The sequence below is a fragment of the Bos grunniens genome, chromosome 12, assembly GCF_055505025.1.
Source record: "Bos grunniens cultivar Pamir isolate PY7600 chromosome 12, Bosgru_T2T1.0, whole genome shotgun sequence".
NCBI classification, from domain to species: Eukaryota; Metazoa; Chordata; class Mammalia; order Artiodactyla; family Bovidae; genus Bos; species Bos grunniens.
This window is the reverse complement of record NC_141176.1, coordinates 44,770,065-44,787,922: the sequence shown is the minus strand read 5'-3', so window position 1 is coordinate 44,787,922 and position 17,858 is coordinate 44,770,065. Positions and strand designations below refer to the sequence as shown.

At 36.4% G+C, this 17,858-nt stretch overlaps 1 protein-coding gene across 1 annotated transcript in view; it reads left to right on the top strand.

Annotated features, from left to right (window-relative positions):
- The first annotated feature begins 202 nt into the window (after positions 1-202).
- KLHL1 (kelch like family member 1) overlaps positions 203-17,858 on the top strand; it is a 541,880-nt gene continuing 524,224 nt past the window's right edge. The window contains exon 1 of the mRNA XM_086328513.1: positions 203-1,400. Within this exon, the coding sequence (XP_086184639.1) occupies positions 898-1,400 (503 nt within the window). The 5' untranslated portion in view covers positions 203-897. The remainder of the gene's footprint in view (positions 1,401-17,858) is intronic.

Here is a 17,858-nt window from a genome sequence, read left to right as displayed (position 1 = left end):
AAGAGCATCAGACTCACTTGCATAAAGAAGATTGAAGCCTTCCCTCCCTCCCTCCATCTCTCCGTATAGGCCTCAATGCACATCTGCGTCACTTACTGGGGAGGAGGAGGCGCCGAGGCAGAGAGAAAATTGTACTGTGAGGACCTTGACAGCTTCACGGCGCGGGCTTTCCTTTTGCCCTCCTGTATTTGCTGGATTTTTTTTTTTTTTTCTCTCTCTCTCTCTCTCTCTCTTTTACAAACTGACTAGATAAAACCACCCCTTCTCGCCTTGTAGAAGGCATTGGACTTTCTCAGAGATACCCGCAGCTCTCAGAGCATCTTCCTAGAGAGCAGGGACAGGGGCGCAGGTGCATCGAGAAGGCTGAGGGGGTGTGTGCTTCTTCCGCGACTTGGGGATCTTTCTCTCTGCAATCTCCAGGCACTGAACTCTAAGCTGCAAGGATAGGGGAGCCAACAGCTTCTCGACTGAGGCTCTGCCATCCGTGCATGCTAGGGAAGTGTATCCAGCTGCCTTCGCCTCGAGAGCTCTGAGCGCGCAGACCTCCCTCCCTCGCGCGTCTCCGGCATCAGGGCCGTCCCTCACCGCGGTCACCTCGGGACCCCGCAAGGAGATCGGGGATTCTCAGTCCTCTGCGTCCAGTTCCTGCCTGTGCACCAGGCCGTTGAGTTCCCCACGCGCGGGTCCTGAGGTCCTGACCGCAGCTGAGCCGCACGGCTCTTCTGTTCGCGCTCTGATCGTCGCCTGGCAGGGCGCGCAGCCGCCCGGTCCCGTCTGTTCCCAGGGTGCAGAGGGAGCCTCCCGCGTCCTCCTCCAACCCGGGGCTCCGGTGGCCTGCCTCCCCAACCCGTCTACTCCTGCATCAGCTGAGGTCCCTTCGCCTTCCTTGCGTCAATTATGTCAGGCTCTGGGCGAAAAGACTTCGATGTGAAGCACATCCTGCGACTCCGCTGGAAACTCTTCAGCCACCCGTCGCCGTCGGCCGGCAGCCCGGCCGGGGGCAGCTGCCTGCAACAGGACGGCAGTAGCAGCTTCGAGCACTGGGGACCTAGCCAGAGCCGCCTGCTCAAAAGCCAAGAGAAGGGCGGAGTGAGCACTTTCTGGAAGAAGCCTTCCTCTTCTGCCTCCTCTTCTTCGTCTGCCTCCCCGTCCTCTTCTGCCTCTTCCTTCAGCCCTCTGAATGGCACCCTCCTGCCTGTGGCTACGAGGCTGCAGCCAGGGGCGCCTGGGCAGGGAATCCACCAGCCCGCCAGGACTCTCTTCTACGTGGAGTCCTTAGAGGAGGAGGAGGTGCCCGGAATGGACTTTCCTGGACCACACGACAAAGGGCTTGTCCCACAGGAGTTCAAAGTGGAGCCAGCCAACTCGAGCCAAGCAACAGGTGAAGGGTGTGGACACAGGTACAGTAAGACCCCATGGGACAGCCAAGCAGCCCTCAATTTCCACTTGTTCCCGTCCCACCCGGTGTGCTCTGGTAGTTACTAAGTTTTAGGTTGAAAATTTTGATTAAGTGATGCCAGCCTGATTTTTATTACTCAAGTTGTAATCTCATTAAAAGTTCCCTCGTTAATTTCTATTGGCTCCTACATATTGCTTTTCTTTTGGAGTTGTAATCACAAATTGAATGTATATGCATTTTGCTAACTCTCCAGGTAGAGTGGTTCTCATATTTCTGAGGTTACAGTATTTTTCTGTCATTTTCTGTCATTAAATGGCATCTGTGAATCTCCCAGTTATCTAATGTGAGAAGAAACTTCACTATTCAAATGCATCTCGTATACTGGCCTAGTAACTGGCTTGGCAGATTATCTAGGATGGTTGTGGCTTGAATCTATATTCTAGGAGTAATGAGGTGGACAGAAGGAGGTTCTGGACAGCATTATCTTCTCTCTTTTTCCTCCATCCTCTATCCCAACTTGCCTTTTTATCCTACTTCCTGATCACCTTTGCTTTGTTCAACGTCTTAGAATTAAACTCTTACTAATGCCCTTTGCATTATTCTACCTTGATTCATTGGCTCAGTATGGACTGTGTATTCTTAGTAAGCAGGTCAATGTCAATTTCCTGTTTATTTCTAGTATCACATCTTTGAGTACAGTTTTTCTACTGTCAAGACATAGAAAAACTCTCTCACACATGACTTCATTCTGAGTTTGATATTTTCAGAGAATTAACTCATTCTACACTAGATAATTACTACTTTAGGCATATAGTGAAGGGATCTGAAAAGGTTTGCATTTTAATTCATATATGAGAATATATTATGAAGAATAATTACAGGGGAGCCATAGGAAAATTATGATGAAACAGTTAATAATAAAATTTACCTTTCAGTAAATAAATTAGAAACAGAAACAATGTTTTAAACTTCTGCTTCATTGAATCAACATTTCATAAAGTTGTCATGAAAGAACACATAAAACAAAATGCTATAGATGTTTTTCTGTTGACAAATGTGAAGTTAAAGATACAAAAATCATCCTTAAAAATTTTCAATTATATGGATTATGTGGATTTGAATTTGAATTTTAAGAATCTTGAACATAATCTTATATGCAAAGATAATATAATGGAAATTTATTATTTTACAAAGAGAGGTTTAATTTACTGTTTTCAACTATGAGAAAGTTTTTTCTATATATAGGAGACCTAAAATATAAATTTATCTATTATTCAGTTTAATTAAGATACTTTACAAAAATAGTCATAACTTTGGGTATCATTACTACTGTGAAGTTATTTGATTTATGTATTCATTGGTGACCTACAGTTATGGATTTTTTTTTCAGTTATGGATTTTTTAAAAAATAAAATATGTTGGGCTTTAGCCCCTTTGAGCACTTTTGATTTTATTTTTGTTTTTATTTTTGAGTAATAATTTCTAAAGATCTAGTATTTCACCTTATATGTTTAAAAGAAAACCAGTTAGGTTAAATATTTACCAACTACTGTTATATTGAAACTGGTACTTATGTGTCTCCGGCAGTTCAGGAAAAAAAAAAAAATAGATATTTTTTTCAGTTTTGTAAAGTCTTCTCATCAGCTCAACACCTGACCGTCTGGGAATATTTATGTTTGATAGTTTAAAAAAACAATTTACTTTATAAAAATATATCTTAAGTATATAAGGCATATTTGGCATAAGTAATTTCAGTAGAATTTTATATAAGTTGGAGAATTTAGAAATACTTATGGAGTATTGGCTTAAGAAATTAAAGAAATAAAACTAAGAACTAATAGTCTAGGTTAAAGATAAAATACCCATCAGATTTACTTCCAGTCCCTCACTTTTGAATATACATCAGTGTTTTTACTCATTAAGAGTTGTATATGAAAACAATTCTGAAAACAAGTCAAGTGCCACCCCAAATCATCTTTACTTTTGATATGAGGGCTTCTATAAGAAGTTTGTATGTGTAAAATATTGAAATTAAGGTCTAATTTTATTTTAAAATTCTTATGCTTAAATCCTTTAGTTAAATTTTAATTTCTTGCTGGATGAATTAGTCAGCACTGATAGTATTCTCGTGGATTTTATATGTTCCTAAACATTCATAGACTACTGGTTCTGTGTTCATGATTGATTGACAGCAAGCTACTAAACTTAGCAATTAGTTGTTATCAATACGTATTGTTATAATATGCTGTAAGAATAATGTCCATTTCCCAGGAAGGACAACATTTCCAATATGTTAAATACAAAATGGAAAACAATATGTAAGATCATTCTATAATATGGATTTACTTTGGTTTCTATCATAACCCATGCAGGAAATCTACATGAGGTTCATAATGACCAATGGACACATAAACCATATAAACCTGCATAATCATTTTGATTACTTGAATCATTACTCTATTACTATTCTATGCTGTCATATTTGATATTTAGCATTTTGCTTCATCAATTCTGAGCACTATAGCTAATCTACATGTGTAAACAAAGAGTTGGCCCTTTTTCTCTTTCTCCATTTCTCTTTATTTATTTGTTCTCATACTAGTTAAGAACATTGTTTTATATAAGAGGCTCAGTTTTATTTGTTGTTCAAATAGCAGCTGGGAGTTGCTCAGCAAAAAGCAGCTTATAATCTCAGAATTCTGGAAAGCTCAATTACCATGGAGTTGAAACATAAAGGTAGCAAGAAGACATAGTAAATTGATTTTCTGCTGAAAGCCAGTCTTTATCTTATCCCACTTTATCAGACATACATAAACAAATCTCAGTATTCTGCCTTACCTGTGACACCACTAAGAATCCTAACTCTTAAAGTAATAGGCTCTTGCCCTGTGGTATTATTTATTTGCTTTCTCTTTTTTACTGTCTGAACTTAGTTGTTGGCGAGTGTATCATTTCCTAGCCATCAGATCATTACATATTTTTGGTATGCCTAATTTTTTTTGTACAAGATTCTATATGAGTAAACTAAAAAACAAAGACTTATTCTTGAAGTTCACAGTAATGTGAATAGGAGAAAATACATCATGTTTAACTACTTGCTTTTTTAGTTTTTTCAATTCTCACAGAGTGGAGGCTTTTATTTTCATGGCTTCAGTTGCATATGTACTCAGTTTAGTTGAACTCTGTGACCCCATTGACTGTAGCCCGCCAGGCTCCTCTGCACATGGGATTTTCTAGGCAAGAGTACTGGAATGGGTTGCCATTCCTTCTCCAGGAGATCTTCTCAACACAGGAAATGAACCTGCATCTCTTGCCTCTCCTGCACTGGCAGGAGGATTCTTTACCACTGAGCCACCAAACTGTATTTTAGTTGCATTTCAAAACTCAGACTCCACCTCTCCACACTCAACCCTCTTCTTTATCCCCACCCTGACTTCTGGTCTCACACATCCATTTGACCTCTCTGGTGGAAATCGCAGATACAATAAGAACACAGCACATACAAAATTGAGCTTATAATCTCGCTTCTCTCTTGCTCAGTTTCCTTCTTCTCTATCTCAGAGAAGAGCATTCCATGCATTAGGTTGTGCAAGCCAGAAATACAGGATCGTATTTGTCAAAATCCTCTTTCTTTTGATTTTCAATATTCTACCAAGTCCTGTCACTTTTCCTTCAAAACTGTCCTTTCCCCTGTATCTGTCCCACATCTCTCCAACTCCATCAACTGCACTTCATTTAAAAATACTGTCGTCTTTTATGTCAACTTCGGTAACTCCCATCTACATTCTCTTCCTTGGTTAACCTTGCCACCTGTAATCTTCCTCCATACTAGAGTCAATGAAAATTTATAAAATAAAAATTTGAATTATTTTGTCAGATCCTGATTCTCCTTTTATTTTTCAAAGCATTTCCACCACTCTGACCATGATCCATTCTGTGGACAGCGATGCCCTGAAAGAGCTGAACCTTGTCCCTCACAAGATCCCCACAACTCCTCCCCTGTCTTCCAGGTCAATGTTCTTCTGTACTGCTTTTCTCTACCTCTGGGCCTCACGAAGTTAATTCCTTTCCTGATTACCTAGTGATTCTCTTTCCCTCAATTGACCCTTTGCTGAATTCATTCCTATTCATTACTGAGATGTCTTAAATAAAATCCTTGTAGCTTTCTTGAAGAAGCATTCATTGATCTTCCAGAAAAAGTCACTTTAAAAATTTTAATTTATTTTATTCCCTTATTTTGTTTTTAGAGTAACTGGTCTCTGTTTTGAGTTTCTTATTATAACTATATATTAACATATGTGCTACTTTTTTTTTTATTTATCTAACTCTGCCTCATGGACAGCATGTTTCTGTTTGCTCATTATTTTATACCTATCATACAGCATATAGTTACTCAATAAATACTGTTGAATGTATACATATTAGTCATAATCATAATGAATGACTTTGATTAAGAACTTGTTATTTGCCAGGTAGCATGCTGAATATTTATATTGTGGATTTTAATATTCAGAACAACTCTTTGATTCTGATATAATTATGGATCCCTTTGTTAAATGATTAAATAATCATTTTATGATTATGAGAAGACTGAGATATAGACAGGTGATGAATTTCCCCCAAATCGCAGGACTGTAAGGAGTACAGCTGGACGTTTAATCCTGGTTCTCTGACTCCTGACACCATAGTCTATGCCACTTGGCCAACTCTTTTCTCAGTCTGCTTAAACAAACAAACAGAACAGAAGAAAAGAGGCTCCAGCCAAGATTATGCTGAAAGAAGTCTCTTATTTTTCTGGTGGAAATTGTGCTTGTGTCTCAATGTTTAAATAAACTATTTTAAATTATAGTGATGTACAACTCCTGATAAGGTTCAGTCAGAGAGGACTTAGCCCAAGTTAAAAAACACAAAATTATTTTCTGAAGTACTGCTTATTCAGTGCATTTTACTTTTTAGTTAAATCAAAGAATAAGGAAATAACCTAGACATAAAAAAATCATTAATTTTGGAGTCCAAAGGAGAGCATTAAGACAAAAAATCTCCTTCTGAAGTACAGAACAATTGATACAGAGATGTGTCACAGAAAAGAACATATACCATTAGAATCTCATAGAAGTGTATGGAATTTATTTAGAATGGAAAGAAATCAGCATTGTTTCAGTCAAAAGGAAAGGAAAATGACACGAAGTGCTATTTCTTCAGGAATGTAGCTCTCAAAACATTCTTATATGGAACACTAAAATAAATAACATTCATATTTTCTCCATGACCTCAATTTTGTAGTGAAAAAGTATATGGAGTGGTTTTATTCAACTTTATGTCTTCCTTGTTAATTTATTCTAGGACTGGGTATTATACAGCCTATTAGAATTTAAGTCAGAATTAGCAAAAAACAATAGTTTGTCTGCGGGAAGTTGTTTGTTTGTTTGTTTTTTACTTATTTTAGGATGCATTTATCAATATTTGTGGTGTTTGCAAATAAGTCTACAGTTTCCAGATGCCATCTCCTCTGAGTACGTTTGCTTCAGGCAAACTAAGAAGATCATAAAGGAAAAAGTAATAAGATCACTAGGTTGGTTTGCAAGTACTTAAAACTCCAGAGCTATCTAAGAGATACATGTGAATACAAATGTAAGATGAAATAAATAGAACTCTTAGTTGTAACAAATCATAAAACCTCTACACTAGTTGAAAAATCATATTGTGGTTTTCTTTGAAATTTCTAATGGATACTTTGTAAACTATATCATTAACCACTTCAAGGCATCAGTTTAAACGTTTAAAAAATAAGGAAAATCTCCCTATTCTACCCTTGGTTAATATAGAATATAATATTGATAAGTTATTTTAATTTGTTGATTTCTTGTATAAGTATCAACAGATAATTTGTATATCTTAAAGATGATATATTTCTAACATGTACATGTTAAGTCAAATTTCATTCCTTTTGACTAAGAGCTCTTACAGAATTTATAGAAATTTTAGATCTACAGGATATTTTAGAATTATATCAAGTTTAAGAACGTGAAAATGTACCATATTTTAAATGGAGTCTCACAGTAATGAGACTATTGATTTTATTTTAACATACAAAATAACTGTAGGTATTTTTGTAGTAGCTGTAAAAACAAATTCTCTGGAATGTACATAGTTTAGACCAGATAAACTTAATTTATCATTCTGCATTTAAGATACGATTATTCAAAACTTTGAGGAAAACATGATATAGAAACAGATAATCTGAGCAGAATCTAATATTTGAAAGTATTGTAGATCAAGTATAGGTAAAAATTCTGTCCACAATATTTAAATAGGTTTTGGTGCTACTACCTTTGTTCACTTTCTGACCAGGATTTGGAAACAGATTGGTATAAGAACTTAGGAAAGCATTACACAGTTTAGCTTGACTGATAGAATGTGTGGTATGATTTTAAAATCCTGCAAATGGTAAGCCAACAAGGCAGGTCATTTTGACTGAAGATCATGTCACAGAACCAGTACTTGAAAATGATCTGACAGTCTTTGATAAAGGTAAAGAGTGGAATCAACTGATTTAATTCTAAATTCAGATTTCCCCATCCCTTAAGCAGCCTGAATCCAACTTTTACAACTTCTTATAGGAAATCTTTCAGTTTAATTTCTTCTCGTACTTGTTTGTAACACTGTCCCAGTGGATCATTTGGGCTCCTTTATTCTTAATGATGTTGATAGGTACTTAGTCATGTAAATCACCATTTTCATCTTGGCTGAAATGTGATGGGATAACTTTAAAAATTAAAACATAAAATTAGGGGGTTTTAAACTACCAAGGTAGGGATAATTCAACTATTTTATAGTTTTAAAGAGGTGAATACAAAAATCTCTTTATATCTACAATAAACATATGGTTTGTTTTGATTTACTTCTTTAATAGATTCTAATTACATTAAAATGTCTGAGATGTTTCTTTAGGCTAATATTCACAAGTATCAGCTTCAGAGTAGACAGAAAAATACCCTTGGAAAGAAAAACTGATTTGAATTTATATCTTCAAATCTATGGATATAAAAATGTCCTGACTTTTTAATCCTGAGATTCATCTTTGAACTCTACAATGTTGAAAATAAGTTGAAGTAGTTTATCATTCACAGTAAAATTTAAATATGATTTCTAATTTTTCAGTTACCTTATCTTTCAGTAGAGTGGTTTACACACATTAGTTCCTAGATATTTGGTCTTTGGTGATCTGATGATATTTAAACATTTACTTGTACAATTTTTTCTTAAAAGGTATGGCATTTTGCATTTTAATTTGTTTATGACTGTGGTTTATAGCAGTTTTGGTTAGTGGTTAGCTGGACTTCCTGGTGGCTCATATGGTAAAACATCTGCCTACACTGTGGGAGACCTGGATTCAATCCCTGGGTCAGGAAGATCTCCTGGGGAAGGAAATGTCAACCCACTCCAGTATTCTTGCCTGGAAAATCCCATGGATGGAGGAGCCTGGTAGGCTACAGTCCATGGGGTTGCAAAGAGTCGGACACAACTGAGCGACTTCACTCACTCACTCACTAGCTTGGTTAGTGGTTAGTTATAGTGGTTTTGGAGAAGGCAATGGCATCCCACTCCAGTACTCTTGCCTGGAAAATCCCATGGACGGAGGAGCCTGGAAGGCTGCAGTCCATGGGGTCGCTGAGGGTCAGACATGACTGAGTGACTTCACTTTCACTTTTCACTTTCATGCATTGGAAATGGCAACCCACTCCAGTGTTCTTGCCTGGAGAATCCCAGGGATGGGGGAGCCTGGTGGGCTGCTGTCTATGGTGCCACACAGAGTCAGACACAACTGAAGTGACTTAGCAGCAGCAGCGTAGTGGTTTTGGTTAGTAAATTCTTATTAGCAATAGGAATATGCCCATATTAATCTGCCTAAGAATAAGAAAATTTTGAAAAGCAGTCTATGTTAAAATAATTGTAGATCAAATAATTTTCTTTAGGTCAGGATAAAAGAACTGAGATTTCTGCTTCTGGCTGAGTTAGAATAAAAGGCATTAGGCTTATGTGTGCATCTAAAATAACAACAAAGAAGGAAAGAAGAAAGGAATACAGAGGGAAAAAAAAGAATGAAAGGAAGAAAGGAAAGAAGGAAGTAAGAAAATAAAGAAATAGGAAAAAAAAGAAAAAAAAAAAACAAGAAAGAAGAAATATATGAAACAATGTATTCAAGACACTGGACATCAGACACTGAAGGAGAGTAATTCCTGAGATATGAAAAACAAAGGGAATGAACACTAATTGTCCAAGCTCACTGCCTTCAGAGATTCCAGGCACTGATACAGGGAAGGAAAAAGGAAGAAGAGTGTACAAACCACCCTGGATTGAAGAGATGGAGCTAAGTGGTCAGGAAGACCAAAGTAGTGAGACCTCAAATGATGGTGTCATAAAAGAAAGCTGCAATAGGTAGAAAGCTCCAGAAGTCTGTGGAGGTGCCACTTAAGTATTCAGCAGGTCAGTATTCAGTAGACTAATGATAGTTACACATGTTTAAGGAAACCACTCAAGTTCTGGGAAAGAGCCATGTCAGAATTATAGGGATGGTTGTTCAGTTGCCAAATCATGTCTTACTCCTTGCAACCCCATGGACTGCAGCATGGCAGGCTTCCCTGTCCCTCACCATCTCCCAGAGTTTGCCCAAATTTATGTCCATTGAATCAGTGATGCCACCTAATCATCTCATCCTCTGTTGCCCCCTTCTCCTTCTGCCTTCAATCTGTCCCACATCAGGGTCTTTTCCAATGAGTTGATGCTTTGCCTCAGTTGGCCAAAGTATTGGAGCTTCAGCTTCAGCATCAGTCCTCCCAATGCGTATTCAGGATTTATTTCCTTTAAGATTGACTGGTTTGCTCTCCTTGCAGTTCTAGGGACTCTCAAGAGTCTTCTTCAGCACTACAATTCAAAAACATCAATTCTTTGATGCTCTGCCTTCTTTATGGCTCAGTTCTCACATCTGTACATGGCTACTAGAAGGACCATGAAGTGAAGTGAAGGGAAGTGAAAGTCATTCAGTCCTGTCTGACTCTTTGCAACCCCATGGACTATACACTCTATGGAATTCTCCAGGCCAGAACACTGGAGTGGGTACCTGTTCCTTCTCCAGGTGATCTTCCCAACACAGGGATTGAACCCAGGTCTCCCATGTTGCAGGGGGATTCTTTACCAGCTAAGCCACCAGGGGAGCTCAATAATACTGGAGTGGGCAGCCTATCCCTTCTCCAGCAGATCTTCCTGACCCAGGAATTGAATTAGGGTCTTCTGCATTACAGGCTGATTCTTTACTGGCTGAGCTACCAGGGAAGCCCCCAAAGACCATAGCCTTGACTACATGTACCTTTCTTTGCGAAGTGATATCGCTGCCTTTTAATGCACTATGTTTGTCATAGCTTTCCTGCCAAGAAGCAAGCATCTTTTAATTACATGGCTGCAGTCACCATCTGCAGTGATTTTAGAGCCCAAGCAGAGGAAAGCTGCCACTGCTTCCACTTTTCCTCTTCTATTTGCCATGATGGTACCGAAGGCTTTGACTGTGCAGGTCACAACAATCTGCAGAAAATTTGTAAAGAGTTAGGAATACCAGACCACCTCACCTGCCTTCTGAGAAAATTTTATGCAGATCAAGAAGCAACAGTTAGAACTGGACATGGAACAACAGACTGGTTCCAAATCAGGAAAGGAGTACATCAAGGCTGTATATTGTCACCCTGCTTATTTAACTTATATGCAAAGTACATCATGAGAAATGCTGGGCTTGAGGAAGCACAACCTGGAATCAAGATTGCTGGGAGAAATATCAATAACCTAAGATATTCAGATGATACCATACTTATGGCATAAATTAAAGAACTAAAGAGCCTCTTGATGAAAATGAAAGAGGAGAGTGAAAAAGTCAGCTTAAAACTCAACATTCAGAAAACTAAGATCATGGCATCTTGTCCCATCACTTCATGGCAAATACATGGAGAAACAGTGGAAACAGTGTCTGATTTTATTTTCTTGGGCTCCAAAATCACTGTAGATGGTGACTGCAGCCATAAACTTAAAAGACTCTTGATCTTTGGAAGAAAAGTTGTGACCAACCTAGACAGCATATTAAAAAGCAAAGACATTAATTTGCCAACAAAGGTCCATCTGGTCAAATTATGTTTTTTCCAGTAGTATGTATGGATGTGATAGTTGGACTGTAAAGAAAGCTGAGTGCCAAAGAATTGATGCTTTTGAACTGTGGTGTTAGAGAAAACTCTTGAGATTCCCTTGGACAGCAAGGAGATCCAACCAGTCTATCCTAAAGGAAATCAGTCCTGAATATTCATTGCAAGGCCTGATAGTGAAGCTGAAAGTCAAATACTTTGGCCACCTGATGTGGAGAATTTACTCATTTGAAAAGTCTCTGATGCTGGGAAAGATTGAAGGTGGGAGGAGAAGGGGAGGACAGAGGATGAGATGGTTGGGTGGCATCACCAATTCGATGGAAATGAGTCTGAGTAAATTCCGGGAGTTGGTGAAAGACAGGGAGGCCTGGTGTGCTGCATGTAGTCCATGGGGCTACAAACAGACAGACACGACTGAGCGACTGAATTGAACTGATGAGACCAGATTCCGTGATCTTAGTTTTTTTAATATTGAGTTTTAATCCAGCTTTTTCACTCTCCTCTTTAACCCTCATCAAGAGGCTCTTTGTTCCTCTTCTCTTTCTGGCATAAGTGTAGTATCATCTGCATATCTGAGGTTTTTGATATTTTTCTTCACAGGGTTGGTACCTGTTTTTAATAATTAGAATGGAAAACCTAATAATTCCTGGTACTAGATAAAGTATGTGGAAGGGTGTTAACCACTTAGTAATAGAAAATAACTAGCCCTGGAGTAAACACTTCCATGGTTCCATTTAACAAATCTTAACAGGAAACCCTCAAAGCATCAAAGTGCTTCCAAGTAATGTAACTGTGTTCCAGAACAGAGTTGAAAAATAATTCATATATTCATAAATTTTTAGTACCAAAGAAGGCAAATATTGCAATATCTGACATTGAATTGAAGATAACTAGGCAACAAAGATGGAGAAGGCGATGGCACCCCACTCCAGTACTCTTGCCTGGAAAATCCCATGGACAGAGGAGCCTGATGGGCTGCAGTCCATGGGGTCGAGAAGAGTCGGACACAACTGAGCGACTTCCCTTTCTCTTTTCACTTTCATGCGTTGGAGAAGGAAACGGCAACCCACTCCAGTGTTCTTGCCTGGAGAATCCCAGGGACGGGGGATCCTGGTGGGCTGCCGTCTATGGGGTCGCACAGAGTCGGACACAACTGAAGTGACTTAGCAGCAGCAGGCAACAAAGAAGTGGAAACATATGAAACATAATGAGGAGACATATCAATCAACCAAACTGACCCCAAACTCTAGAAAAGTCTTTAAAGCAGTTAAAACATTATTCCATATGTTCAAATAGTTAACTCAGCCATGGTAGATATGAAAAAAATCAATATCAAACCTCTAGACCAAAAGACAACACAATGCCTGAGATGAAAAAAATATATTAAATGAAATTAGTGACAGGAAGCAGAAAAACATAATGAATTTGAAAACATAGCAATGAAACTATCCAAAAATAAACAAGGAAAGAAAGATTTGATAATTTTAAAAAACTAAATAAATATATACTTAGAATTCCCAAAGGAAAGAGAAAAATGAGAGCAAAAAAATTAAAGAAATAATGGCAGAAAGTTTCCAAACTTTATGAAAAATATAAACCCATATTTTTAGTAATCCTAATGAATTCTAATCACAAGAAACATGAAAACTGCCATAAGTCACATTTTAATCAAATTCTCAAAACCAAGGATAAATAGAAAAATATTAAAACTTCCAGAGAAAACACATGTTGTGTAGAGGGATGTAAAATAAAGAATGATGGATCATTTTTTTTTTCCCCATTGGAAATAATGCTAGTGAAAAGTGGAACATCATCTTTTGAGAGTATAGGGAAAAAAAAAAAAAAAAACTACCCATCTGAAATTCTATATATACCCAAAATATTTTTCAAAATGAGAGTGATATGATATTTTTTCAGACTTAGAATAGTTGCAAAAATTCATCAGAAGGAAACATGCTCTACAAATATTAAAATTCATTAAAGACAAGGAAAATGAAACCAGTTAGCACAGAGGAATGAGAAACCACCAGAAATGTTAACTGCATAGGTAAAAAAATAAAGATTATTCTTGATTATATAAATCTGGAACATTTGGAACATAAATAGTGGTTAAACAAACAAAAACCACAAAAATATGAGGTTTTTACCACATGTGTAACCTATACTTATAACTGCTATAGCATTAAGGGAAGAAATAAAAGTATAAAGTTCTTTATACTAAATGTAAAGAGGTGTATCATTTGAAAGCAATCTCAGAAGTATATTGTAAATCCTAAAACAACCGCTAAAGTAACAAAACAATAATAAAGTAACAAAACAAAATAGCTAGTCATCCAGCAAAGATAAAATGCTCTTTTAAGAATTATTAATTAATCGAAAAAAATGAGAGCAAAATAGGACAAATAGTAAATTCACAGCACAATTATAATCTGAAATCTTACTATATCAAGAATTACATTAAAGTAATAGCTATATACATCCATAATATAAAGACAGAAATTATCATTCTATTAAAAGCCCTAGAAGAAATACACTTTAAATATAAACACAAACATTGGATAAAAAGGAAAAGATAGAAACAATACATAGCATACTAAGACTAATCAAAAGAAAGCTGAATGAATTTATAAAAATATTAAACAAAGTATCTCTCAGAAGAAAGAATATCAATCTGATAAAAATAATCTATTAAAAATACCCTAGAGGCAACATCAAAATGTTGAAAGATTAAATGTGTTTCCTCTAGGATCTGGAAAAGAATGAGAATGTCTTCTCTCACAACTTTTGTTCAACATTGTATTGGAGATGATAATCAGTTCCATAAGGAAACAAAAAGAAATAAAAAGCACCTATATTGGAAAGGAAAAATAAATGTTTTCATTTGTACAAAATAGATCATCATGGAGTAATAAATAAACACTATGGTTTTGTTTGCTATGGAATCTACAAAAAGATGGAGTTTTCATGGTTTGGGATACAGAATCAGTATACAAAATCCAACTGCATTTCTATATACCATCCAGGAATATCTATAAATTGAAATTACAAAAATAGTAACATCAGTAAATTTTGAATATGTATAAATCCATACAACAAAAGATGAGAGAGACTCATAAGCTCAAAACAATAAAACTAGGTGGATAGAAATTAAAGTCCTAAAAGTGGAAATATATATTATGTTCATGGTTCTGAAAACTTACTAAGATGTTGATTCTTCTCCAGTTGATTTATAGATAGTATACATCCTCGAAGAAAATCTGTTTGTTTTGAACAAATTGACAGATTTATTCTAAAACCCATTGAAATATTCAAAGAAGCTATAGAAAGACAAACTTGAAGTTAACCTACTTTGAATAGTATAGTATCAAGGTCACAATATATAGATTAATGGGGAGTAATTAAAATATTTTTATAACAGCCATATTGAGCATGGCTTCCCTGGTGGCTCAGATAGTAAACAATCTGCCTGAAATGCAGGAGATCCAGGTTCTATCCCTGGGTTGGGAAGATCCCCTGGAGAAGGACATGGTAACCCACTCCAGTATTCTTGCCTGGAGAATACCATGGACAGAGGAGCCTGGTTGGCTACAGTCCATGGGGTCGCAGAGTCAGACACAACTGATTAACACACACAGTATTATAGAGTAATACTTCACACCATAAAAAATAATAAGCAACTGGTCATTAAACACTTATAACTGAATGAAAAAAATGTTATGATGAGCCAAAGAAACTCAATTGTATGGTATATTTCTTTTAATATTTATGTACTGTAAGTCATGTGTACACTGATTATTCATATTTTGAATAATAATTTGATCCTAATTTTCCTTGAATCATATATTGGAGTCAAAGACTGAATTTGAATACATGGTTCCAGAAATCATTTATTGATATTTGCCTTGCAGAACTTTATTATTAAATTATTCACATTAAGTTTTTTGTTTCCTTCTTGGCAGTAGATGAGAAAGAAGAGAAGGCTGAATAGTTTTATAGCACACATTTCTGCAAAGAAAGCTCAGAAATTCTTGCTGTGTGCCCACAGGAACTTTTATCTTGAGACACTGGGAACCATCCCCATTTCTAATGCTAGAGGAGCAGCAGTACAGTATTCTGAGCTTTCTCTTAAGGACACAGAAAGGAAATGTTGTGCTGTCCTCATCTCTGATTCTTCTTTGTATTTTACCAGATGGTTTGGAAGGATCACTAAACATATTTTCCCACAGAGGAAAAACAAAAGTTCATTCTCCTCTCTAGCTCTTGTCCTAACAGTTATAAAATATTTACCTGCAATTATTCCCTTAATAATGGCCTGTGACTTTTAAATAGATTTCTTATTAGAAGAAAACATTTTCAATTTTAAAACTAAATTTATATTATTAAAGAGCTTATCAAAGAACTCAAAATTATTTCTTCTTAAAAATTGAGGTGTAGTTGATTTACAATATGTTAATTTCTATTCTACAACAAAGTAATTCAGTTATAAATATGTATATATACATTCTTTTTTATATTCTTTTCCATTATAATTTATTATAATGGATAAGGATGTTGAATATCGTCCACTGTACCATATGGTAGAACCTTATTGTTTATCTAGTCTATATAAAATAATTTGCATCTGCTAACTTCAAACACCCACCCAGTCCTACTCCTCCCTCTTGGCAACAAGACTGTTCTTTGTGTTTGAGTCTGTTTCTGTTTCATAGTAGTTTCATTTGTGTTATATTTTAGATTTTGCATATAATTGATATACGGTATTTGTCTTTCTCTTTCTGACCTCACTTAGTATGATAATCTCTAGCTACATACATATTGCTGCAAATGGCATTATTTTATTTATATATTTTTCTCTATCTGACTTTCTTTTTTTTATTTTTTAACTTTACAATATATTTTTTAAGCTGAGTAATATTGTATAAGTGTGCCACATCTGAGACATTTAGGTTGTTTCCATGTCTTGGCTATTGTGAACAGTGCTGCAATGAACACAGGGTTTTATGTATATTTTTGAATTATAATTTTGACTGAATATATGCCCAGGAGTAGGATTGCTGGATGATATGGTAATTTTATTTTTAAGTTTATTTTCCATGCTGTTTTCCACAGTGGCTGCACCAGCTTACATTCCCACCAACAGTATACAAGGGTTCCCTTTTGTCCATACCCTCTCCAGGATTAGTCACTTTAGTTGTGTCTGACTCTTTGTGACCCTATGGACTGTAGCCCATCAAGCCCCTCTGTCCATGGGATTCTCCAGGCAAGAATACTGGAATGGGTTGCCATTTCCTTCTCCAGGGGATCTACTTGACCCAGGCATTGAACTTGCATCTCTTATGTCTCCTGCATTGGCAGGATTATTCTTTACCACACTACATTGTTCTAGTGTCACCTAGAAAGCCCTAGACCGAGGTCTAGACCTAGAGACACCCTCTCTAGCATTTGTTATTTGGAGACTTTTAAATGATGGCCATTCTCACTGCCATGAGGTGGTAGATTATTACAGTTTTTATTTGCATTACTCTAATAATTGGCAATCTTGAGTATTTTTTCATGTGCCTTTAAGCCTTTGTATTTCTATTTTGGAGAAATGCCTATTGAGATCTTCTGGATTATATTAAAAAAACTTTGTATTTAACTTATGGTGACTGTGAAGCAATCAATTTAGTTGATGAGAATCAAACTTTAGAAATTTTTTCTGTTACAGTATGTGATATGGACTAGAGAAAAATGGATGAAACTAAAAATAGAGGGACATTTAAAAATTCTAAAACAACTATCTACTGAGAAATTATTACTAATAAAAAGGAACAGAAGAAAGTAAACTTATGGAAAAAAAGTGCCTCAATTGTCCCATCAATTTAAGCTTTAATTGTAAAAGATAGAGAGAGGTAAGAAGATTTCTACAATTCTGGGTGGGGAAGTGAATGGATTTGTTCTTGCTCTACAAAGTGGACAGTGCAGGAGGCTAGAAGGAGGAAAATATTTTTTGTTTGAACAATCTGAGTCCAATAAGCAGCTGACATGACTACTGTAATTTTTTTAGTCCATTTGGAAGAAGTGTAGTGGGGTGATGGGGTAAAGGGATTACAATAATTAAATTTTAGAATATGCTGGGACTTCAGATTTCACATGAAAAATAGACCTGAATAGTGACAACATGAAATATGTGGTTATGAGAATGAGTAAGCTGGGATAAAGATGTGGAATTCAAGGCACTGGAAGCAGGAGCTACATTGCTTGATGAATCATCTATAGCAGATTAAATACGTCCA